The sequence below is a fragment of the Trichosurus vulpecula genome, chromosome 8 (assembly GCF_011100635.1).
Source record: "Trichosurus vulpecula isolate mTriVul1 chromosome 8, mTriVul1.pri, whole genome shotgun sequence".
Classification (NCBI taxonomy): Eukaryota; Metazoa; Chordata; class Mammalia; order Diprotodontia; family Phalangeridae; genus Trichosurus; species Trichosurus vulpecula.
Genome location: NC_050580.1, coordinates 109186775 through 109212356, shown reverse-complemented (window position 1 = coordinate 109212356; position 25582 = coordinate 109186775). Strand labels below are relative to the sequence as shown.

Sequence of the window (25582 nt, the reverse complement as noted above, 5' to 3'; positions counted from 1 at the left end):
TTTAGAGGGTGTGGGTTTAAGTTGACTTTGATGTGATATTAAAAAAAATTAAGGGGTGAAAAAGGGATTGTAGGAAGAAGAGGAAAGTGGGAGGCAGAATGGGGTAAATTATATCACATAGAGACTTATTATAGTAGAGGGAAAGAAAGGAGAGTATGAGCATTGTTTGAACCTTGCTCTCATTGGTTCGGGCTCAGAGAGGGAACAACACACACACACTCATTTGGGTAATAAATTGATCTTACCCTACAGGGAAGTAGGAGGGGAAGGGGAAAAGAAAAAGGGAAGGTTAATAGAAAGGAGGGCAGATTGAGGGAGATGGTGGTCAGAAACAAAACACTGGTGAGGAGGGACTGGGTGAAAGGAGAGAGAGAGAGGGAAAAAAAAAACCAGGGAAAATAGGATGGAGGGAAATACATAGTAATGGTAACTGTGAATGTGAATGGGATGAACTCTCCCATAAAATGGAAATGGATAGAGTGCTACATTACAATATGTTGTTTACAAGAAACACATTTTTTTGTTTACACATTTGTTGTTCACAAGAAACACATTTAAAGCAAGACACAAACACAGAGTTAAGGTAAAAGGCTGGAGCAGAATATATTATGATTCAGATGAAGTAAAAAAAAATAAAGCAGGGGTAGCAATCCTGATCTCAGACAAAGCAAAACAAAAATAGATTTGATTAGAAGAGTCAAGGAAGGAAATCACATCTTACTAAAAAGTACCATAGAAAGTTAAGTAATATTAATACTAAACATAGGCACCAAGAGGTATAACATCTAAATTCTTGAAGGAGAAGGTAAGTCAGTTACAGAAAGAAATAGACAGCACAATTGTACTAGTGGGGGACCTCAACTTCCCTCTCTCAGAATTAGATAAATTTAACTACAAAATAAACAAGAAAGAAGTTAAGGAGGTAAATAGAATTTTAGAAAAGTTAGCTATGATAGACCTTTGGAGAAAAATGAATGGAGATAGAAAGAATGTACATTTTTCTCAGCAGTATGTAGCACCTGCACAAAAATTGACCATGTATTAGAGCATAAAAACCTGACAAATACAGAAAGACAGAAATATTAAATGCATCCTTTTCAGATCAAGAGACAATAAAATATAGATTAATAAAGAGTCATTGAAAGATAGACCGAAATTAATTGGAAACTAAATAATCTAATCCTAAAGAATGAGTGGGTCAAACAACAAATCATACAAACAATAATTTTCATCAAAGAGAATGACAATAATGAGACAAGATGCCACAATTTATGGGATGCAGCCAAAGCAGTACTTAGAGGAAATTTTATATCTCTAATGCTTATTTGAATAAAATAGAGAAAGAGCAGATCAATGAATTGGGCATGCAATTAAAAAAGCTAGAAAAAGAACAAATTAAAAAATCCCCAATTAAATACTAAATTAGAAATTCTGAAAATCAAAGGAGAGATTGATAAAATTAAAAGTAAGAAAACTCTTGAACTAATAAAACTAAGAGACAGTTTCATGAAAAAATAAACAATAAGATAAATCAACCTTTGGTTAATTTGATTTAAAAAAAGAAGAAAACCAAGTTACCAGTATCAAAAATTAAAGGGCAAATTCACCACCAATGAAGAAGAAATTAAAGCAACAAGTAGGAGCTATTTTGTCCAAATGTATGCCAATAGATCTGACAAATCTAAGTGAAATTGATGGATACTCACAAAAATATAAATTGCCCAGATTAACAGAAGAAGTAAAATACTTAACCCCATTTTAGAAAAAGATATTGAACATGCCATCAATGAATTCCCTAAGAAAAAATCTCCGGGGATAGATAGATTTACAGGTTAATTCTACCAAACATTTAAAGAAAAATTAATTCCAATACTATATAAAGTATTTGGAAAAATAGGTGAAGAAGTCCTACCAATTTCCTTTTACGATCCAAAGATGGTGCTGATACTTAAACCAGGAAGAGCCAAAATAGAAAAAAAATATAGACCAATTACCATAATGAATATTGATGCAAAAATTTTAAATATTAACAAAGAGATTACAGCAATTTATCACCAGGATAACACTATGGCCAGATGAGATTTAGGATTTAGGAAAATTATTAGCATAATTGACCATATTAATAAAAAAATCATATGATTAGCTTAATATATGCAGAAAAAGCTTTTGACAGTATACAGCTTCCATTCCAATTAAAAGCACTAGAGAGCATAGGAATATATGGTGCTTTCCTTACAATGATAAGCAGTAGCTATCTAAAACCACCAACAAGCGTAATTGGTAATGGGGATAAACTAGAAGCCTTTCCAGTAAGATCAGGGGTGAAATAAGGATGCTCATTGTCACCACTATCATTCAATATTTTACTAGAAATGTTCACTTTAACAATAAGAGAAGAAAAATAAATCTAAGGAATTAGAGTAGGCAATGAAGAAACAAAACTATCACTCTTTGCAGATGATATAATTGTATATTTAGAGGATCCTAGGGAAGGAACTAAAAAAAACTACTTGAAATAATTAACAACTTTAGCAAAGTTGCAGGATATAAAATAAACCCACATAAATCATCAGCATTTCTATATACTACCAACAAAGCTTAGCAGCAAGAGATAGAAAGAGATATTCCATTTAAAATAACTGTAGACAATATAAAATATTTGGGAGTCTTCTTGCTAAGAAAAACTCAGGAGCTAAATGAATACAGTTACAAAACGCTTTTCATGCAAATAAAATCAGATATAAACAACTGGAAAATACCAATTGCTTATAGGTAGGCTAAGCTAATATAATAAAAATGACATATACCTAAATTAATTTACTTATCCAGTGCCATACCAATGAAACAACCAAAAAAATATTTTATAGAGCTAGGAAAAAATAATAAAATTAATCTGGAAAAACAAAAGGTCAATAATATTAAGGGAATTAGTGAAAAATCATGCAAAGCAAGTTGGTCTAGCCATACTAGATCTAAAACTATATTATAAAGCAGCAATTATCAAAACTATTCAGTACTGGCTAAGAAATAATGTGGTGGATCAGTGGAATAGATTAGGTCCATAAGACACAATAGCAAATTACTAGTAGTACTGTTTGAGAAACCTAAAGACTCCAGCTTGTGGGATAAGATACAACAAGATAAGGTCAAAATGGGCACATGATTTATACATAAAGGATGATACAATAAGCAAATTAGGAGGGTGAGAAATAATTTACCTGTCAGATCAATTGAGAAGGGAAGAATTTATGACCAAACAATAGATAAAGGCATTATGAAAGACAAAATGGATAATTTTTATTTTATTAAATTAGAAAGTTTTTGCACAAACAAAATCAATGCAACCAAAATTAGAAGGAAAGCAGAAAGCTGGGAAATAATTTTTATAGCCAGTATAGAGAACTGAGTCAAATTTATAAGAATATAAGTCATACCCCAATTGATAAATGGTCAAAGAATATGAACAGGCAGTTTTCAGGTGAAGAAATTAAAGCTTTCTATAATTATATGAAAAATGCTCTAAATCACTATTGATTAGAGAAATGCAAATGAAAACAACTCTGAGGTACTACCTCACACCTATCAGATTGGCTAATATGACAGAAAAGGAAAATGATAAATGTTGGAGAAGATGTGGGTGGGAAAATTGGGACACTAATTCTTTGTTGGTGGAGTGGTGGACTGATCCAACCATTCTGGAGAGCAATTTGGAACTATGTCCAAAGGTATAGTTCCATATAAAACTGTGCACATCCTTTAATCCAGCAATACCACTACTAACTCTGTATCTCAAAGAGATCACAAAAAAAGGAAAAGGAGCCACATGTATAAAAATATTTATAGCCATTCTTTTTGTAGTGGCAAAGAATTGGAAATTGAGGGGATGTCCGTCAATTGGGGAAGAGCTGAACGAGTTGTAGTATATGACTATAATGGAATACTATTGTGCTATAAGAAATGATGAGCAGGCAGATTTCAGAAAATCCTGGAAGGACTTATGTGAACTGATGTTGAGTGAAGTGAGCAGAACAAGGAGAACCTTGTACACAGTAACAGAAATATTGTGTGATGATCAGCTATAAATGACTTAGCTCTTCTCATCAATACAATGATCTGAGACGATTCCAAAGGACTCATGATGGAAAATGCTATCCACATCCACAGAAAGAACTATGAAGTCTGAATGTAGCTTGAAGATTGAAGTATACTTTTCACTTTGGTTTTGTTGTTGGTTGTGGCTTTTCCCTTTTGTTCTGTTTCTTCTTTCACAACATAACTAATGTGGAAATATGTTTCCATAATTGCACATATATAACATAGCTATATCAGATTGCTTGACATATTGGGGAGGGAGGATGAGGAAGGAGGGAGAAAAGATTTGGAACTCAAAATCTTATTAAAAATGAAGGCTGAAAACTATCTTTACATGTAATTGGAAAAAATAAAATACTATTTACAAAAATTTAAAAAAAGAAAAATAAGGAGTGATCTCAATAAAGAAAGAACATTGCAAAAAGAATTTTTTTCACCTCAGAAATGAAAGTATCTACTACAAGATATTTTAAAGTGGTTAATAAACTCACTAAAGGAAATAAGGAAGCCTTGGCATTTAAAAATGAAAAATAAAATTAGGAACTATGACAAACATTTAATTCCTCAGCTTGTTACCGTCAATAGGAAATCTTAACAAATAAGTGGTTACACTGAAGAATAAAATATCTTTGATGAAATGTAATATGATATAAAGGAAATTATCAGATTTATATTCAAAGTACCTAAATGGAAATCCTGACTCTGCTACTTAATACTTAACTGACTTAGAAAGTCCATTAACCTCTCTTGGCTTCAGTTTATTTTTCTTTAAAATGTTGGATTTGGAATAGATGACCATAAAGATCCCTTTCACTTCTAAATATGTAATCTATAATTCTTTGAAGAAAAAAATGAAAAACTAATAACAAGAACAAAATTTTAAAACAGCTTATCTAGAAGATTCAAGATGTTATAAGGATAACAGAATCAGAAGACAAAGTTAATCAAGATAAATTAAGAATTTGTCTCCTCTCAAATTATTTTAAGTGACTCTACGTCGTAGTAAATCATACACACACATTACCTGGAAATATTACAAGCCAAAGTCAAATTACATAGTAATAGAATTCATGCAAAGTCAACAAAAGAAGGAATTTTAAAATTTAACACACCCAGAAATGTACTTGTTAAATTTCAAAGCTAAAATGACAAAGTTAAAAATCTTAGAAGTTGTCAGGAAAAATCAAACTGCACATAAAATATTAATTCCAGTCTAGATCCTGAAGGACTTCTCATTAAGAGTTACAGTTTACTGGAGAGACTTCAATTTACCAAAAAAAAAAAAAAAAAAAAAAAAGCAAAGAAAATTGGCCTTCACTGAAATACTGATTATTAAGTCTATTCCTTTATGATAAAACATTTGAATGCAGTCAAAGATTTTCAAACTTGGCAAAAGAATGTAGCTCTGAATGAGAGAATTTTAACAAGGTAAACAAGAGTTCAAAACAAAGAAGGAATGTGATGTGTTATTTCCATGTTGCAAGAAATAGAAAGCCAATTATATTTTAAAATTCACACATTTTTAAAAGGAACACTGGAAAAAGGATTACTAGAAATTAGGAATGGAGAGGTTGTGAAAAATAAATCCAGATAAGGAAATAGACAAACATAAATGCCCTTGAGGAAGAAGAGAGCATGAGAAGTGCCCAGTAGGAGAATTATATTACACTGAATTTGGGTGCTAAATACAAATAATAAGCTAACAGGGATGTTGGGAGAATGAGAGAAAGGATAATTCCTAAAGTACATTCCTATATGAAGCTAAGAAAAAGTCAGAAAAGGTCAGACTAGATTAAAGTAGCATTTCATGATTTATGTGATGTGGTATGGGGGAAAGGTTGTGCTGTATTTCTCTGTGTTTAAGTATGCATATAGAGTCCAGGATTGGAGTGATTCTACTGAAATGAGCAATTCCATACCTTATGTGTATAATATAATGTAATAGAATAGAATAGAATAGAATACAATGGAGGGAATGTCAAATTTAACAATGGTTACCTTGAGACTTAAGGGAATGAATTAAGTTATAAAAGGACAAAAGTTGTAAAGAAATTAGAAAAGATAATACAATAATACATATCCTATGATAAATATGCCTAAAATATAAGGACATACATACTAAAAGATGAAAAGCTAGATTGAAATTCATTATATTTAAGCTAAATAAAAAAGCAAAAGTTATAATTTTAAAAAAAGAAGACAAAATGGAAGAACACAGAGAAAACAAAAATGTATGTGTATACATGTACACAGAAACATATCACACATACATCTGTACATGTGCACACACATTCACATTCTGTCGTATGTAAATAATATTGTTCTTTGCTCAATTTCTACTATTGTTTTCACATTGTATAGAAGAAATTAGATAATTTAAGTGTCCTTCTTTGAGAAACCAGTATGTTAAGCAAGTGACTCAACTGAGCAGTTCACTAGGCATTGGGTAGATGATGAGAACCTGTCATTGTCACACTGTGTGTTCCTGGAATCATCCTAAAAATCTTGGCTGACAACCATTTTACTCTGGAAGATCTGGTCATTAGGTGCTTTGGAGTCAAGTTCATTTTGGGTGGTCCAGGGGTGTGCTGGAGTCAGCTTAAACCAAAGAGCTGATTATTAAATTTTCAGTGTGAGCATTCATACCTTGAGATTCAGCAAATGCTACAAATCAGGGCTTGATTTATTGTGTTGTTGACTGTCTAACTTAAGAAAGTGTTAATTGTACACATTATATTTAAAAGTGTGTCCATATGTGTAAAAATAATTCTAGAGAGCTGGTTGCTAAATATTTATCAGTACACCCCTGGAGGTTCCTGACTTGTCAAGCTTACTTTTTCATGTAAAGATAGCATAAACCTTAGGAAGAATAATTTAGGAACCTTAGGAAGAATAACAACCTTAGGAAATATAATTTTAGGAAGCCCTCTGGCTCCTCTGCTTCAGTTACTTGAAATGTCACTCTTATCCTTTTAATTGAAGACTTTGATCCATATTTAAATATAAACATAGCAAAGTTAAGAACGTAAGATTTTAAGATAGTTATTATCAGTCATTTGTTTCATTCACTAACACAAATATTTTAAACACCCACTATGTGCCAAGACATTTTGATTTTCATTAGGCAAGGAAAGTGAATTAAAAAAAAAGAAAGAAAACAACTCAATCCAGCTGTGAAGAATTTCAGATCCTGGGGGTGAGAGATTGACATATACAGAGATATAGAAATACAAAATATACAAAAAAATTTCCAGGAGAAGGGGCACAAGCGTATGAGGGAATCCAAATTGCATTCTTGCTGTACGTGGCACTTGAACTGAGCCCTTAAGGAAGTGAGGGGTTCTGAGAGAATGTTGTGAGGGGTAGGTGCATTCCAGGTATGGGGTGGGGCAGCCTATGCAAAAGCAGAGAAATCGGAGAAGGAGTGTTGAGTATAGGGAATGAGAAATAAGCCATTTGGTTAGAATGTAGAGTGCATACAGTAGAGTAATGTATAATAAAGCCAGAAATAAAAACCAATTTGAATGAGCTTCAGATCCTTTTTTTGAGATAGGGAAGAAATGGAAGGTTTCTGGATTTCTAAGGTGAAGGAAGAGATATTTCTTGGGGTCCTTAAAATTTTGTTTTGCAGGCGGTGAGGAGGGAAGTCCCTTTCCCATGATCAGGGTCTCCTTACTGGCAAACTCAGTGGAGGAGCCAGACATAGGCAGAGCAGAAGTTTGAACACCCTTCCTGCATCTTAAAGGTGGTATCCTCCATTACAAAATTGAAGACCTGCTGGGGGAATTTATATCTCCCCTATTGGGTTGTAGAGGGAAAGAACTTTAAATGTGTAGGTGGTAAAGCCTCTGACTGTTCCTTTTACCAACACAGATTCAGAAAGGGCAGAAAAGTAGGTCTCTGAGAAAAGGTAGGGAGCAAAGGGTGGTGAGCTCAGGTAGTGAGCAGATGCATTAGTATAATTGCACTTCTAAAATTAATGGGGCTTTTAATCTCTGAAGAACAGTTTTAAGCACTCATGTGATTTGGAAACAAAAGTAGAGGCGCAGGAACCTGTCTCCCACTTAGACAGAAACCCCATTTTTGTAAAACAATCTCCTTTTATCTGCTTTTTCTCTTTTTCCTCTCCACAGGTCAACAGACTACGGCACTACCTATGAGAAATTGAATGACAAAGTGGGTCTCAAGACTGTCCTGAGTTACCTTTACGTCAATCCTACCAATAAACGGAAGGTAAGCCAAGGCCTCCCAGTGACAGGCCTGCAGACACTGGAAACCAGAGAGCTATCTGGTATTCTCCTTTCTAGTTCAGGTTTCATTCCATCTCTTTTCAGAGTGAAAAGGATTGTCGTCAGTTTGGGTTAGTAGACTGTAACTACATTTGCCAACAGGGAGAAAATAAACATAACTCTCTGTTTCCCTGCATTACAGTTTTTCTTCTGAATCATAGAAGGGCAAACAGAACCATAGCTATCTCTATTTCTTTTTCTTTCCACCTAATGCAACAATCAAGAAACGGGATATATTTGTATGCAGTCAAATCTCACTGATTTGGGACAACTGGGAGGAGGCCAGCTTAGACTAGTAACAAAACTAAATGATGTAATTTTTTGGTTAAAAAATGCAGTTTAATTTATTTCCAAGTATACACAGTCAAGTGTATATTAAGTGCCTGCGATGTGCCAGGTAACATGTGCCGCACTAGCAATACAAAAAGAGGCAACAGTCTTTGAAGGAGCTCACAATCTCGAATCAAGGGCTCATAGAAACAGTGCTAAATAGAGATTTTTGGTGAATCACATTAATACATGGAAAAATATTGATTTACAGTCTCAGTGATCGAGCCTATGCTTTTCCTTCTATGGAAATATGTTAAATATGTTCCTTTTTTGTTGTTTAATTGTTTCAGTTGTGTCCAACTCTTTGTGACCCCATTTAGGGTTTTCTTGGCAAAGATAGTGGAGTGGTTTGCCATTTCCATCTCCAGCTCATTTTACAGGTGAGGAAACTGAGGCAAACAGGGTTAAGTGACTTGTCCAGGGTCACACAGCTAATAAGTGTCTGAGGCTCGATTTGAACTCAGGTCTTCTTGACTCCAAACTTGGTGCCCTATCCACTGCACCATCTAAATATATCCCTTATAATGTAGTTTTCACAAAGAGTAGCAAACTCTTTCTTTAAAGACACAGCTACGTATAACCTAGGCCCTATCTAAATTTGACATTAATTTTGAATCAGAATAATAATATAATAATAATTCAACTTTAATGTGTTATTTTATGGTCTACAAGACAAATGTCTTACAACACTCCTGTAAAGTAAGGATTTTAAGTGGTAGTATTATTCTCATTCTGAAGATGTGAAAACTGAAGCCCAGAGAGATTACTATTTGCCCATTGTCACATAGCTGGGGAGTTCAGAACTAGGACTTGCACTCAGACCTTTTAACTCTGAGTGTAATCCTTTTCTTTTTCTTTTTTTTTTGAGGGGGGAAGGCAGGGCTGTTGGGGTAAAGTGACTTGCCCAAGGTCACACAGCTAGTAAGTGTGTCAAGTGTCTGAGGCTGGATTTGAACTCAGGTCCTCCTGAGTACAGGGCCAGTGCTCTACTCACTGCGCCACCTAGCTGCCTGAATCTTTTTCTTACTATACAATGGGTGAATATTAATCATAGTGTTACATGGATCATCCCATGGAGCATGCTTTGAATTGCCTTTCCTGATCCCGACTGACCTCCTATACTGGCTTGGCGCTTGGGTACGTTGAAAATGATGAACTCTCGCCATGTCGTGGTTCAGCAGCCAACTTAGGGATCACGTCGTCATTTCAAAGTGCCTGCATCTTTCACCGCGGAGCTTCCCCATGGGCAGAAACAGCCAGAGTGTCATCTTCCGAAGGCAGAAGTGCTAAAACAGCACAGAGGGTTGGTTGAAGTCACGAAGGACAGCTCACACGATAATAGTTTATGTTGTTCCTCGGTTGCTCCAGTCCAAGTATGTATTTGTATCAGCCACTCATGGCAAATAGTACGGTCAATCTGATAAGGCAGTCTTGACATGTGTGTTTAAGGATGTTTAGTAAATTGAGTTCTGGCCTCCCTCTTTTCTTTTTTCCTTGTCTCTGTCGCTGGCTTTCTGTATCCAAAGCTAGCACAATTCTGGGGTCCGGGTGTGATGCTATTTCTGGGATGATGAGGCCCAATTATCTTCAGGTGCCTTGATAGCTGTTGACATTACTGTATCCACCATATCAGCGGAATGCTGGTATCTCCATGGCCAGGGTCACGGATCAGAATAATAGAAAACCAAACAAAAAAGAAGTTGAAAACCTTCTTCTCCTCTACTGCTGTGGCTTAATTTTTATCTCTTTGCTTTTATGCTTACTACGTTAATTTCATTTATCTCCAGGATGCTTTAATCAGCAATTATGAAATCCTAGCATTTTATAGCTGGAAGGTTTCTTAGATATCATCTAGTCCAACTCTGTCGTTTTTGCAGAGAAGACTGAGATTTTGTGAGGGCAGTGACTTGCTTCAGCCTTGCTAGTAGGGCTGGAAGTCCAGTCAAGGTCTCCTGCCTCCCAGTTCAGTATTCTTTTTATCACACCATGCAAACCCAATGAAAGTGGTCTCACATACTTTGGGATGTATGTGAGAGAACTGTGTACTATGAGAAGTACAAAGATGTGGAGGTTGGAAATACGATGGAAATCTTTAAGTGTGTGTGTCAGCCACCATTTAATTGTTTTAAGCAGGTTATGTGCTAAACAATAGATAGAAAAAGATGAGAAATCTGAATGATATGTCGTATTTCCCCATGTATGAGATGTACCCTTTTCCAAAAAATTTAGGGTCTAAAAATCAGGTGTGTCTTATACAGTGGTTGTAGATTTTTTTTAACTTACATTTCTTGCTTTTTCATGCTTGTTTTTGCACTCATTGTTGTAGATTTTTTTACTTGCATTTCCCGCTTTTTTGCACTTGTTGTCTTTGCGCTTATTGTTTCATATTTGTTACCAGTATGTTAGGTTATGTTTTGCCACGTTCTGCCCAAAAATGGCTCAGAAAAGATTTTCATACAGTGCTGAATTCAAGTTAAAAGTGATCCAATTTGCAAAAGTGAATGGAAATCGTGGTGCTGAACATAAGTTTGATCCTCCTCCAACTGAGAAAACAATCTGAGACTGGCTACGGGAAGAAGAAACCCTATTGAAAACGCCACGGCAGAAGAAGGCCATGAGAGGCAAGCCAGCAAAATGGCCTGATTTAAAGAGGGAATTGAAGATATGGATTGAAGAGCAAAGGGCAATTGGAATTCCTGTGTCCACAAAGATGGATCGGCACGAGGCAAGAAGAATTGCTGATGAAAGAGAAGTTACTAATTTCAAAGGAGGACACCATTGGTGTTTCAGGTTCATGAAACGGAATGGACTAAGCATGCATACACGCACCAGACTTGCCCAAAAGATGCCTGAAAGCTGTGAGCAGATGAATAAAAGTTGAGTTCAATAACTTTATGTAATACATTTTTTTTTCAAATTTTGGGCCCCAAAATTAAGGTGTGTCTTATACATGGGGAAATATGGTATACATGCCTGGAAACATTATCTCTATGATTAGAGTCATTGTTTAGATACAACATAAACTGAGATAAATAAATACAAAGTTCATTGAGGAATAGGACATTAACCACTGGGATGTTAGGAAAAGATTTTCACTGGAAGGGGCACCCGCCTAATAATGGGAGGTGAGAAGGGGGCGTATTTCAGAATTTTGGAGCATCCTATGTGAATTTGTAGACATAGGAGGTAGGAGGCCTAGTAGAGTACTTTGGCTGGAATCTAGAATTTATGAAAAAAGAGTAATATGTACTATTCACAATTAAGACATTTTGGGTAAACTTTGAGAGACTATTTTCTTTTGAGTGATGGAATCAGAAGCCAGATTTCAGAAGCTTGAAAAACTGTCGGGAGATGAAGTTATAACAACAAATGTACAGAACTCTTTCTAGGGTTTTGACTGTTAAAGAGAGGGCCATTGTAGAATGATATCTCAAGGGGATGATAGAGTTAAACAATGATTTCTTAAAGAATACGCAGGGGTGGGGGATGCATGTGGCTTTTTATTAAGGGGATTTGTTCTGTGAAGTTTGGATTCAGTCAAAGGGCCACACTTGAGGACCTAGAGGGCCGCATGTGACTTTAAGGCCACAGATTCCGCCCCCCGCCCCAGAGTAGAGAGATGTAGGCATCTTTGTTCGAAGAAAGGAAGGAGCCAATAGATAAAGTTGATATTGAAGATAAGAGAGAGAAAGAGTCATCTAAGGGACAAACTCCCCATGGCAATGGTGCAAAATGCTTTCCTTAGGACAGTTCTCTGGGGTTGGTTGTCCAAATATTAGATTTTGAGTCATTAAGTGATTCAGGTAATGTCACATGATTCAATTCAACAAACAATTTTTATAACTCTGCTGAGTGAAGAGCATTGTTAGGCACTGAAGAAAATATAAAATTTAAGCAAATCATGGTCACTGGCTTTGTGAGGCTTATTAGGGAAATATGGCATGTACATAGATAAGCATACCATGAAAATTATATGTAATGAGTGTATTGGTGTGATTCCAGGGATAGACTGTGTGTCTTTTATCCTTGGAACAACCTGCTAGCATAGAGAGCTTCATCCCCAATTTGGCTACAGTGTGATGAATTTTTCAATCACAATATCTTTTAAAGATCATGTATAAATTGTAACTAGGGCAGCTAGGTGGCATGGTGGAGAGAGCTCCAGGCCTGTAGTCAGGAAGACTTGCATTCAAATCCAGCCTAGCTCTGTGATCCTAGGCAAGTCACTTAACCCTATTTGCCTCAGTTTCCTCAGCTATCAAATGAGCTGGAGAAGAAAATGGCAAACCCCTCCAATACCTTTGCCAAGAACACCCCAACTGGGGTCACAAAGAGTAGGACATGACTGAAATAACTGAATGATAAATTTTAAAGGGGCTATGTGATCTGTGTCTATGTAAGAAGTGCCCACATTGACAGAATCACAGATCCTTGAAGCCTTGAAGTAAGTACATTAAAGATATGTAAAAAAAAAAAAATCTAGAACAAAGTAAAAAGTGTACAGCAGAGAACAAAAGAAAACCTATGAGGAAGCAAAGAAAAGATGGACAGCTCTCAGCACAATGCATAGTATTTAATATATAGGCTTTCTTGAAATGGAATTAATTGCTATATATTTTGAATCCTTTCTTACATGGTATGCTGTCATGTTCTCTGCACATGACATGTTTTTTCCTCTTCTTTTATATTTAGGTTTTAATATTTAAGTTTGCAACATGTTGCTTTTTCTTTTTTTCATTGTGTTTTAAATTTTAATTTAAAAAATCTGACGTGAATTCCAGGGCAGAAAAGCAGAAGACTAGAATCTAGGTCCTCAAACTCTGCTCTCAGAGCTCTTTCTATTATAGCATGAGTGTCTGTAAATGTTTCTTCTACTTCCATAATCAGGCATATGGATTCATTAGGCGATTCTGCGTATGCTTGTAGGTAAAATGCTTATTTATAGTGTTTGGGGATTTTTTTGCATGTACGTGGGAGATACTGATGAACGAGAAAGTGCCATACAGACATTAATGCTGTATAACTTGAAGGACACTCACCTAGCCTAGGGGATATCAGCACCTCCATTTCCCACTTCTCAGAAAGAACATCCAGCATCTGGTTTTTTTTTTTTCAGGCATCATGAGCCAACAAGCAAAGGCTAGGTCTCGTCTCCAACATTCTCCAAGACAATCACCCAAGAAGCAAACTCCCGTTGGTGTAGAATGTGGGCAGCAGGAAGCTCACACGCACAGAATTGTGACAAGCTGATATCAGGGATTTATTTTAAAAAGCAGTGGGTATTGATGTTCATAATGGGCCTGTAAGGACCTAAGGTGCCTTTTGAATCGTCAACCAATGCAGAAATATGTTCTGCTAGGTTTTAGTGCTGAAGAGTGTTTTATTGTATTGTAACACTTTGCAAATTGATAATCCAAATATGTCATATGTATCAACTTGCACTTAATCGAGATATTCACACAATTATCAATTTCTGAGTCGGAAGGGGCTTTCATCTTCTTTCAGTCCAACTGCCCACCCAGGGCACGAATTTGCTCTATAATATCCCTGACTGCTGGTCATTTAGCCTTCACTGGAATGCTGTTTTTGACAGGGAGCTTGATGAGGTCTGCCATTCAATTCTTAGTACTGATTGTGAGAGCTCTCCAATTATTCTGTTCGACAAAACGACCCTTTCCTTAACTATTCTGGATAATTGGGATTTTACCTTACATGGAATTCCATCTATCTCCAATTCTCTTGAACTAAAAACTTTGTGGGTGTTATGAAGACAATGATGGGAAAATTTTTCCTTGAATATATTATAGAGTTTCAATTATTTTCAGAGTAATGATTGGAGATTCTTTTTTGTTCTTTTTCATCTCTGGAGTATCTGTCGTCTTTCCTTTCTGTTATCCAGCTGATATCATTTTAATGTCAGCAAATTATCAGATTTATGGTTGTGTTGACATTTGTTTTCAGTCTAATGATTTGTGTGTTTAACAGAATGCTACTATTTTCATAAGGTTTGGAAGAATAACAAATGTGACTTTTTTGATTCAGGCAAAACATAAATTAGGCACATATACATATATATATGCATATATGCATACATATAACACCTATGTGTATACATGTGTCTATATACTTAGTCTCAAAGTGAAAATTATTGTTTGGTGCCTTTTCAATGTGCAAAGAACTCCTAATGTGGATTTTTAGTAAATATTTAATCTGAGTAGAGAAATATCAATATATGTACATTTTAACTCATTTTTCATTAGGTACTTTAGTCCATGAAATTTGTCCAGTGGGGTTTTTAAGCTCCAGGGCTGAGTTTTTTACTCTCAGTCCTCCAAATAAAATAATTTCCGGGAAGATAATTTTAGCTCCTCCAAAGAAAGTTCCGATTAGAAGGTAGCTGGGCCCCTGCTTTAATGACTCCATTTTCCCCTGGCCTCGTTTGAATGAATCTTGAAATCCTACTTTTTTCCTTTTGTGAGCCACCTTCTACTTATGTTCTTTGTCTAGATGTTAGCTGGGTTTGAGGCTTTGAAGATGAAAAGCAAGATGATATGCGACTTCCAGATTAGCTGCTGGGTTAACTTTGTGGTGGTGGCTCACCTCCTCACTGAAGAGCTAAATGTTCCTATGGATCTAGGAGCTCATTACTGTTGATTGATCCCTCTGCTCAGTGGCACATAATGGCCTATCCTTAGCTCTTGCCAGTATTTACCATCTCTCTACTAGTCTACATTAATCCCTTTGTTAGAAGACAAATTAGACAAAGAGTCTGATAGGTTTGTGAATTAGCATGGAGAGTTTTTGGCCCAGCTGATAGGGCTGTTTGGTAACCTCCCTTTGATACTTTAGGACAATTCAGAAATATTCTGGCCTAATTGCCTGGGCTCACAAATGACAGCCACCTGCAGGTTTGGAGGCAGCTTCATGAACAAGCTGTCTGTGAGTGTAGAAAAGATAGCCAAGGTCTTCATGGGTGTTTTATTGTGTGTGTGTGTGTGTGTGTGCACGCACGTGTGCACCCGTTTGTGTTTGTGTGCTTGGAGAGGAATGGAAGGATTAGAGACAATAAGCCACAAATAGCAAAACTGGTGTACGGACCAGTTGAGATTCTGTCATGATTATATTAGCCATAACACAGTTACCTAAGGCTTCTTGCTCATTAGTATTTAAAAGATTAGCTGTTTCTTGGAGGAAGAGAAATGAGTTAGATCTATCCATTCCTAATTGATTTACTAGTGAGAAGGATAATTACTTCTAGGCTATCCTGCAGAAGTACAATAGGAATTATCTGTCAGAGTCCTTTGAAGCACAGAAGGGTTCTGTTTGGTTGTTAAATACACATTATATATTTCATTGAATGCTATTTATACCAACAATATTTTTGTGATTTAACAGCACAGCCATTGGACACAGTTTAGGTTTGTGACAACAACACCCCCTCCCAACTGCACTTAAAATATTGTTTTTAAGATATGTTTTTGCTCCATTGGTTAGCACTAGGATGGGAGGGAGAGGAGGGTACCCTTTGGTGGTAAGATGGCAAGTTATATAAGAAAGTTCCAATACTTTGTCTTTAGGAAGAAGAGCTAATGTGGGAAGTCTATTTCATAGTTATGTAAACTCAAAGGGTCCTTGGGAATAATCTAGACTAGAGCTGTCAAATGAATGGATTGCATTGGTGCTGCAACACTCTTGTGCAGCTGAACTAGATTAAAATATAATTTGCAAATATTTAACACAAAATAAAATAGAACATAGATATTGTTAATATGTGGTTTTCTAAGTCAACATGTGGTTGAAGGGATCCTTATATACAGTTTAGAGGCCCCTATCCCTATTCGAGTTTGACACCAAGGATTTAGCCCAACCTTCTTGTTTTAAAGAGTGTCTTTGGCCCAGGGACACTTTGATTCAATTTGAATCTTTATTTTCTGATTCTAAATCCAGCCTTCTTTCTCCTATGTATCACATTGTCTTATCTCACCAGGTTAATAGTACTTACTTATGTGAGATGGTGAAGTTTTTTTTCTTCTAAATAGCATCATAAGTTGTTTGGCTTTTTTTTTTTGAAGAGGACCAATCACATCCTGGGTCACATCTTGACTTGCACTTGAATTGGATTTAAATGAGGCAGAGTTGTGCAAAGTCATTGGTCTTACTCTCTGTTCCAGAGTCATTGAAGAACAGTGGGAGGACAAAAGTCAAGATGACTGGAGATAGCCAAGGATGGGGTGGATGACCATGGTGTCTTTGATGCCTTACCAAACTCTAAGCACTCCATAGTCCCTGCTTCAGCCACCTTCATGATCATTGGAGAAAATTGTTTTCATTTGCCCATTCATTTGCCCATTTGCCCATCCCCCTGACTTACTGATGAGTTTGAGGTCTGTTGGTTACCCTCAATCTGGTTTAGTCTATCTGCTGAGATGGTTTACCAGCATGTGGCTGCTGTGCATGCTATAGCTTCTTGGAGCCACAGGCAAGAGTTGGGTGAAGGTAGACACCAAAGGTGGGTGAACAGCCCTAAAAAGGCCTCAGCAAGCTCTTGCAACAGAGATACTGGTCCTTCCTGAACACTCCATCTATCCCACACCATAAATAGATGTAAGGAATTAGCTAAACACCTTAGTAACAGTAAAAATAGCCTGAAAACATCATAAGGCCTGACCATCGAATGAAGGTAAATGTTTGAGGATTAGCTACATTTATGGTAGCCTTTAAAGGGAGGCTGGCCCAACTCTGAGTTAGTGGAGAAGAGAGCTAACTATGCAAGAAGAACTCAGTTTTTGAGGTCTTCCTTTTACTTTTCCAAGAGTATAACTGGGAGGGGAAGATGTATAGGTAGGGTTTTTCTCCCCTCCCTCATTGGCAGTATCCAGTGGAGCAGAGGTTAGGTTTGTCCAGTAAAACAATATCTAGTGGAAATGATTGAAACAAAGCCAACAGGAGCAATACAAGGACACCAGCAGCCTTGTGGCACTGAAGGTATGAATTGCCTCTTATTGTACCTGCCTTGGCCTTATGTGTTCCATATGTGTGCCTCTTGACTTGGAAACTACATTCATCCTTTCTTTGGACACTTTGTGTATTTGTAAGAAAGTACTAAAGTACTAAACCCATATTGTAGAGGAAAGATAGAGTGTTGCTACTGTTGTCACTATGCCATTTTTATAAATGCCTTTGCTATGAACCAGTTTTGTTCTCTGGTTGACTAGAGTAAAGGTAAACACATTGATGGGCGCTCTTGAGTTTTAGGAGTTCAGACTCACAGAATATCTTCAACCTGGGATAGACATCATCCCAGAGACATAACCTTTGAGTCAGGGAAGTAGCCCAAAGTGATACTGTACTTATGTGTTTGATCCTGTGCTAGCACTGTAAGAGTCATGGTAGAAATATGCAATATATAGGCTCTGTCCTTAATCAATTAATAATTAAAATAGGAAGATCTTTGGCTTGAAGTCAAGTGACCTAGGATCAAGTCCTAACACTACCATTTACTAGCTATGTGGTTTTGAATAAACCACTTCTCATTGTTCCTCATTTTTCTCATTTGTAAAGTGAGGGGAGGGTTTGGACTGGAAGCTTTAGCAAGACATAAAGGATTTTCAGTAGCATCTGTACATGTCTTATATATGAGAACTGACTTAGTTATGCTCAGAAAGAGATTTGATTAATCACTGAATGATGGACTCTTTTTGGCCCAAGAAACTTATGAAGATTATCTACTTAGATGTAGACAGATTGTTAGCTTTGTAGATCTTGGGAATACCTTCAACCAAAATGATAAAATCTCATTTTCTTAATGTATTCAGATATCATATGTTAACAATAGGAGGTGGGGAGCCAAGATAGTAGAGTAAGGTAGGAACTCAATGAGCTCTCCCAGATTCTCCTCCAAACAACTTCAAAACAATGCCTCAAAATGAATTCTGGAGTGGCGGAATCAACGAAAGGATAGGGTGAAATAAATTAGAAGGTTGACAGAAAAGGTCTCTCTCACTGAGGTGAGAGTGGAGTACAGTCCAGTGCAGGTGTCCCAGCAAAGCAAATACAGGCCTTGAGGGCAACTGAATCATCATCATCAACAACTCCGGGAACTCTCAGCCCATGGATGGTAAGTGGGCCAGACTACTGGTCAGAAGTATATAGGGGACACTTCGCTGGCACTAGGTTCTGGACTCTGTTGCATTGCCCAAAGTAGAATTGGCCAATTGGAAAAGGAAGCACAAAATTTATGGAAGAAAACAACTTCTTAAAAAGTAGAATTGAACAAATAGAAAAAGAAGTAAAAAGCTCACTGAAGAAAACAATTCCTTAAAAATTAGAATTGGAAGCTAATGAGTACATAAAACATCAAGAAACAGTAAAACAAAATCAAAAGAATGTAAAAAGAAGAAAATGTGAAATATCTTAACTGTTCAGAAAATAGATCAAAGAGAGAGAATTTAAGAATTATTGGGTTACCTGAAAGCCATGATTAAAAAAAGAGAGAGCATAGATATCATATTTAAAGAAATTATTAAAGAAAACCCCTTTGATATCCTAGAACCCTGGGATAAAATAAAAATGGAAACAATCCACCGATCATGTCCTCGAAGAGATCCCAGAATGAAAACTCACAGGAATATTATAGCAAAATTCCAGAGCTCCCAGTTGCCAAGGAGAAAATACTTCAAGCAGCCAGAAAGAAACAGTCCAAATATTGTGGAGTCACAGTCAGGCTTACATAGGATTTAACAGCTTCTACATTAAACAATTGGAAGGCTGGGAATATGGTATTCCAGAAGGCAAAGGAGCTAAGATTACAACCAAGAATCACCTAACCAGTGAAACTGAGTATAATCCTTCAGGAGGGGAAATGGATATTTTTGATGACATAGAAAACTTTTAAGCATTCCTGATAAAAAAAGACCAGAACTGAACAGAAAATTTGATTTTCAAATACAAGACTCAAGAGAAACATAAAAACGTAAACGGGAAAGAGAAAACACAAGGGATTCAGTAAGGTTAGGCTGTTTACATTCCTACATGGGAAGATGATGCTTTTAACTCTTAAGAACTTGATCACTATTGGGGCAGTTAGTAGGAATATACATAGGCAGAAGGCATGAGTTATGAGTTGAATATGATGGGATGATATCTGAAAAAACAAAATTGAGGGGTAAGAGGGAGAAGACGGAAGGGAGAGGTAGAATGGGGTAAATTATCTCACATAAAAGATTCATGAAAAATAAATCATACTGAAGATGGAGAGGTAATGGAGGAAGGAAATGGTTGAATTTTATTCTTGTTGGAATTGGTTCAAAGAGGAAATAATATGCACATTAAGTTGAGAATAGAAAGCTCTCATACTCTATAGGGAAGTAGAAGGGGAGGGAAATAAGAGAAGAAGGGACTCAATGGAAGAGAGGCAGAATGGGCAGGAGGTGGTGGTCAGATGTAAAACACTTATGAGGAGCGGCAGGGTGAAAAAAAGAGAGAGAGAAAAGAATAAATGGGGAAAATAGGATAGAGGGAAATGCATAGTAATCATAATTGTGAATGTGAATGGGATTAACTTACCAATAAAATGGAAGTGGATAGCAGAGTGGATAATAAAACAGAATCCTATAATATGTTTACAAGAAACATACTTGAAGCAGAGAATACACATAGAGTAAAGGTAAAGGGCTTGAACAGAATCTATTATATTTCAGCTGAAGTAAGTAGCAATCATGATCTTAGACAAAGCAAAAGCAAAAATAGACCTAATTAAAAAGAGATAAGGAAGGAAACTACATTTTGCTAAAAGGTGTCATAAACAATGAAGTAGTATCAATACTAAACATTTATGCACCAAATGGTATAGCATCCAAATTTTTAAAGGCTTTATTCTGTGTGTGGGAGGGGTTCGATCTAAAAAACAATAGATCCTGCTTCTTGTATGACCAGACAACTAGTAACAAAATAGTTGCTTGTCAATTGTGGAATGGTCTTAACAAACTATGGTACACAAGTGTCAACAAATGAATATGAAGAATAAAGGAAATAGGAGATGACATATATGAAATGATGTAAAGTGAAATAAATAGGTCCAGGAAAACAGTATGCGCAATGACTACAAGAGTATAAGTTAAAAGAATAAACAATAAAAATTGAAACTGAGTATTGGTAATTAGGACCAAAGACCCTGAAGAAGAAATGAAAGCATTAGACTAGATGATCTATACATATTCTTCCAGCTCTAAATACATGATCCTATTATCTCTAGGGCCCCTAAAGCTCAGTGTTTTATGGTTTAGAAACTGGGCATATAGTCTAGAGCAGGGGTCAGCAAACTATGGATTTGGTCCACTTGTTTTTGTCTTAACTAACAATTATTTTTACATCTGTAATAAAGTTTTATTGTATGTAAATAGGTGAAAACCATTGTTAGCTCACAGACTGTAGAAAAGCCATAGTTTACTGAAAGTTTGTCAACCTCTGCTCTAGAGGAGTATAAGAGATGGGTCAGGGAGCACCACCATTGAGTTGAGAAACTTAGAGCAGAATGAGCCTTTGTTTGAGACTTTCTAAAGCACCTCTCCGTAAACAATGTGGATGTCCCTGATCATGCCTTTTAAGGACAAACAATACAAAGCAAAACAAAGAACAACTCATAATGAAGGCTTGGTGCTTGGAGCGACTCCAAGCCAACTAATCAATTCTTCTTAGTGCTCTCCTCATGTTGCCTTTTTCTTTATGCCTTCCTCATTGAGAAAGCATAGCAGGTGGAGGTGAGGATATCTCCCTCCATCATATGCCTCCCATTAATGGCTGCCTCATTGCAGGGATGAGATGTGTTTAGCCGCACAGATGGAAAGAAGAGTTCCTGATTGCCATTTATTTTCTCTTTTTCTTATCTCAACTCAGGTCAAAAAACAAGAGATCTGAGAGGCTTTCCTGGCCTCAGAATCTGAGCCAAATGATTTATCTTGGGGACAGCCATGCCCTAGGAGGAAACCAGAAGACAGCTCCAAACCAGCTAATTTATCTAAGGGGGAGCATATATAACCATAGGCATGCCTGTTTACCTCTCTGAGCCTCAGTTTTCTCATCTGGAAATGAGGTTAAAAATACACCTACGGCCTCAGAGTCCTAAGGAAAGTGCTTTGTTTTCCTTAAGGCACTTTATAATGGTGCAGTTTAAAAATATTATTATTTAACATTTTAGGAGAATGCTGAAATAAACAAGGCATGAAGCCTGTCATCAAAGAGCTTACAACCTACTGGGGAAGAGATGATATTATCACAAATAGTGATAATAAAAGACATGTGTCCAATGAGTGAGTGTTTGAGGACCAAGCAGAAGGGAGGTATGTGGAGGAAGGAGGCAGGATTTCTGATTACAGTAAAGCAATATCCTTGGCAATGCTGGCAGCTCTCCACGGAGACTCAGGGAGAAGGCAAATTGAACTTGTTTGGACTGGTATTTTCCTTTAAGTAGGACAGCATCTCCATCAGATGGTCTTGATTACTTTGCATTGTGCTGGTTTGCTCTTTATGACTGAGCTGGATTCTGATCAGTAATCTCCTCTATACCATCATTACATGTGGTTGTCCAGCCCTTACCCAAAGATTTCCAAGAAGAGAGAAGTATGTTCATTGCTCCAAGCCTGTTATTTGGTGGCCTCTTCTTGATTATATTCTGGGGCTTCTTCCTATCTTCTTGCTTTTGCAAGCTTTAGATATTCCTGCTGTACTTCTATTTAGAGTGATCTCAGGTGAGTTTGTCTCTGGGGACTTTGCTTATACATATGTGACTTACCCATGTTGTTTCTGGCTGCCAGAGAGCTTTCCTTAATACTGGTGGTGAAACAGGACTTACATATATGAAACAATAAGGAAACAATTTATTCATTCAACAAATATTGACACCTATTTCATAGAAGACCAGATCTGTAGTAGCTGCTGAGAGGCATATAGGGATGAATAAAACATGTCAAAGGGTAGTGGGAAATAAGGTTGAATAGGGAGGTTGCTGCCAATTTATGGAGAGCCTTGAGAGTCAGGCAGGGGAGTTTAAATTCCGTATTGTGGATAATAGGTGGCTATTGGATGGATGATAGGTTCTTGAAAATGGATGTGGCATGATGAAAGTTTTGTTTGATATCAAGTAAATCCATAATTATGGAGAACAGAAATGATGGGCAGCAGCTGGGAGTGGTTATAGAACATCTGCTAATGTTATGTGGACTTGGGCATGCACCTCATTTGGAATTTGGCAGAGACTAGTTGCCACCATTGCATTTTGAATTCAGTTCAACAAATGTTTATTACCCATCAGTTAAATGCAAAGTGAGAAGCGGTCTTGTTTACTGGATAGAAGGTGGGCTTTGGAGTTAGGAATACTTTGCTCTTGTTTATTCATTTCAATCATGTCTGACTCTTCATGACCCCATTTGGGGTCTTCTTAGCAAAGATACTGGAGAGTTGTTTGCCATTTCATTCTCCAGCTCATTTTACAGACAAGGAAACTGAGGCAAACAAGGTAAAGTCACTTGCTCAGGGTCATACAACTAGTAAGTGTCTGAGGCCAGATTTGAACCCAGGAAGACAAGTCTTCCTGACTTTCAGGCCACTTCACTCTATCCATGGCACCACCTAGCTGACCCTGCTGCCTTTGAAACATTATAGCTATATGATCTTGGACAAGTCACTTAATATCAGGGCCTCAGGAAACTTTCTAAGACTACAAACTATTCACCAGTTGCTCTGCATGGGTCCCACACTGAGTTCCCTATAGTGACGAAATCACAGGTCTAGAATGCATTCCTCCTAATTACTCTCACCTCCTACAATGTTCAAGACCCCATATTAAGCACTCGGAAACCAAATATAAAAATGAAAAAGTCTCTGCTCTCAAGAAGCTAACAACCCATGGTGGGTAATGAGTAAGGAAGGAATGTAGTTCATCTTTTTTTACATCTAGGTTCTGTGCCTCCAACTATTTGTAGGCATCCAGAGAACAGGGACCATGCCTAATTCATCTTTATGTTTCCCAGGGTCCTGATGATAGAACCTTGAACAAAGAAGTTGCTGAATAAATGTTTGCTGTAGATCAGTGATTTCCAACATTTTTGAGGTATACGCAGTGTATATACCATCAGAACATTTCATGAACCACTATAAGATAATAGTTGTACTATTAGTGTCTGTTGATGGAGAAAATGTGAAACTGGTTATGGACTCCTTGAACTCACTCCTGGGAGGACTGAGAGTAAGGGCTGAGTGTAGATGGGAAGACTCTTGCTAGGCAGAAGAACTCAGGGGACAGTCAGTGATAGAAGCTGTGTTGGTTTGGATGATCTAATGGGAAATGTGTATAAGCAATCAATGATCTCAGGTCAGGTAATTAGATAGTAGTTGAAAGGGGCATGTTTTCAAAATTCAGGAATGGGGCATTTCTGAATGCTCATTTTTTTTTAAATTAATGCCCTCTCAAAAGTATAAAATGTGATTCTTCTGGGGCAGGAGTGGTTCCTCAAAGTTGGGGAGCTTCACATACTACCACTGAACAACAGTAAATGTTGCAGTTTCTTCAAGTGAAATATTAAATTTTGAGGCAAGATGATCTTTAAGGTTCCTTCCATCCCAATCCTATGTCCTAATTCAACCCTTCCATTTTATAGATAGGTCAACACAGGGCCCCAGAGGTGAAATAATATACCTGAGGTCACATAGGTAGCGTGGCAGAAAATTTTGAATGTAGGTTGTCTGACAGAGTCACCCCAGGCAGACAGCCCCTTTGCTGTATAATTCCTGGGATGAAGATGGGATCAGGTTGCTTTTTTCTTTGCCCTCTTCTCTGATTTCTGTTTTTTCCTCCTGTTTGATCAGCACTGGGACTCCTTGGCAAATCTCTGAGTTGCGGCCAGAATCCAAAATGGATTTGCTGCTATTGGCCCCAGTGCACCCTCAAGATGGGGCCACCGCATCCCTGACCCAGGCCTCCATTTGTCCCTGATCCCAGCTTGCCTTTGGCTATCAGGTCAGCATGTAGGCAATGCAGCTGCCTCTGAATCAGCCCTCCAGCCATTTAGCGGTCTTGAAGATCCTAGGGAACTCTCCCCTCATTATATAGATGGTCTCAGCATCAGTGTCTGCTGTGAGCTGACTACTGTCACTCTGACCTTGCACTGGTAATGAGGAGACAGGGTGAGGGAGATGAGCTCCCTGCCAGTAGCAATCTCTTTGCTTGGCTAATCTCACTGAAGAAGAAGAAATGCAGCTTGTCCTTCTATTGGGGCTTTTTGGGCTGTTGTTGTTGTTAAAGAAAGAAAACTCTTCCCCAAAGGCAATGAAATCCATTTACTTTGTAACAGTGCACTGGGGCAAGAGTGAGAATACACTGTCTTAGTGTGCCTTTGTCAATCAGAATGTGCTTGCCCAGGGTGCTCTGAAAGCTCACCCTGAAACAGTCTGGCACAGGGGAGTGAAAGTGGTAATGTCTCACTGGGAGGCAAGAAGCTATACAACCTCATTAGGATAAGAGGTTTAACACCAGCCCTTCTTACCTCCTTAAACATATTTTCCTTATGTGCTTCTTTCATCCTGTTAACTTCTCCTCCTCCTCAAATATCCTCAGTGATTCCTTATTTTCTCTCTAATGGATCCCAGCTTTCCCTGATGGTTTTCAAAGCCCTATATGATCTGACCCCACTCTACTTATCACATCTCTCAGGACTTTTAAACATAGACCCTAGCTTATAATCACCTTTCTGGATCACCTTCTAATCACCAGTTTCATCACCATCTCTATGTTTAGGATAATGATACTGATAACAGCTATCATTTATATAGTGACTTGAAGATTACAAGTCATTTTACAAATATCTAATTTTATCTTA

General features: G+C 37.2%; 1 protein-coding gene across 1 annotated transcript in view; it reads left to right on the top strand.

Moving 5' to 3' along the window:
* The window catches only part of SORCS3 (sortilin related VPS10 domain containing receptor 3), a 677345-nt gene that overhangs the window by 295297 nt on the left and 356466 nt on the right, over nt 1-25582 (top strand). The window contains exon 3 of the mRNA XM_036737057.1: nt 8226-8325. Coding sequence (XP_036592952.1) covers nt 8226-8325 — 100 coding nt within the window. The remainder of the gene's footprint in view (nt 1-8225; nt 8326-25582) is intronic.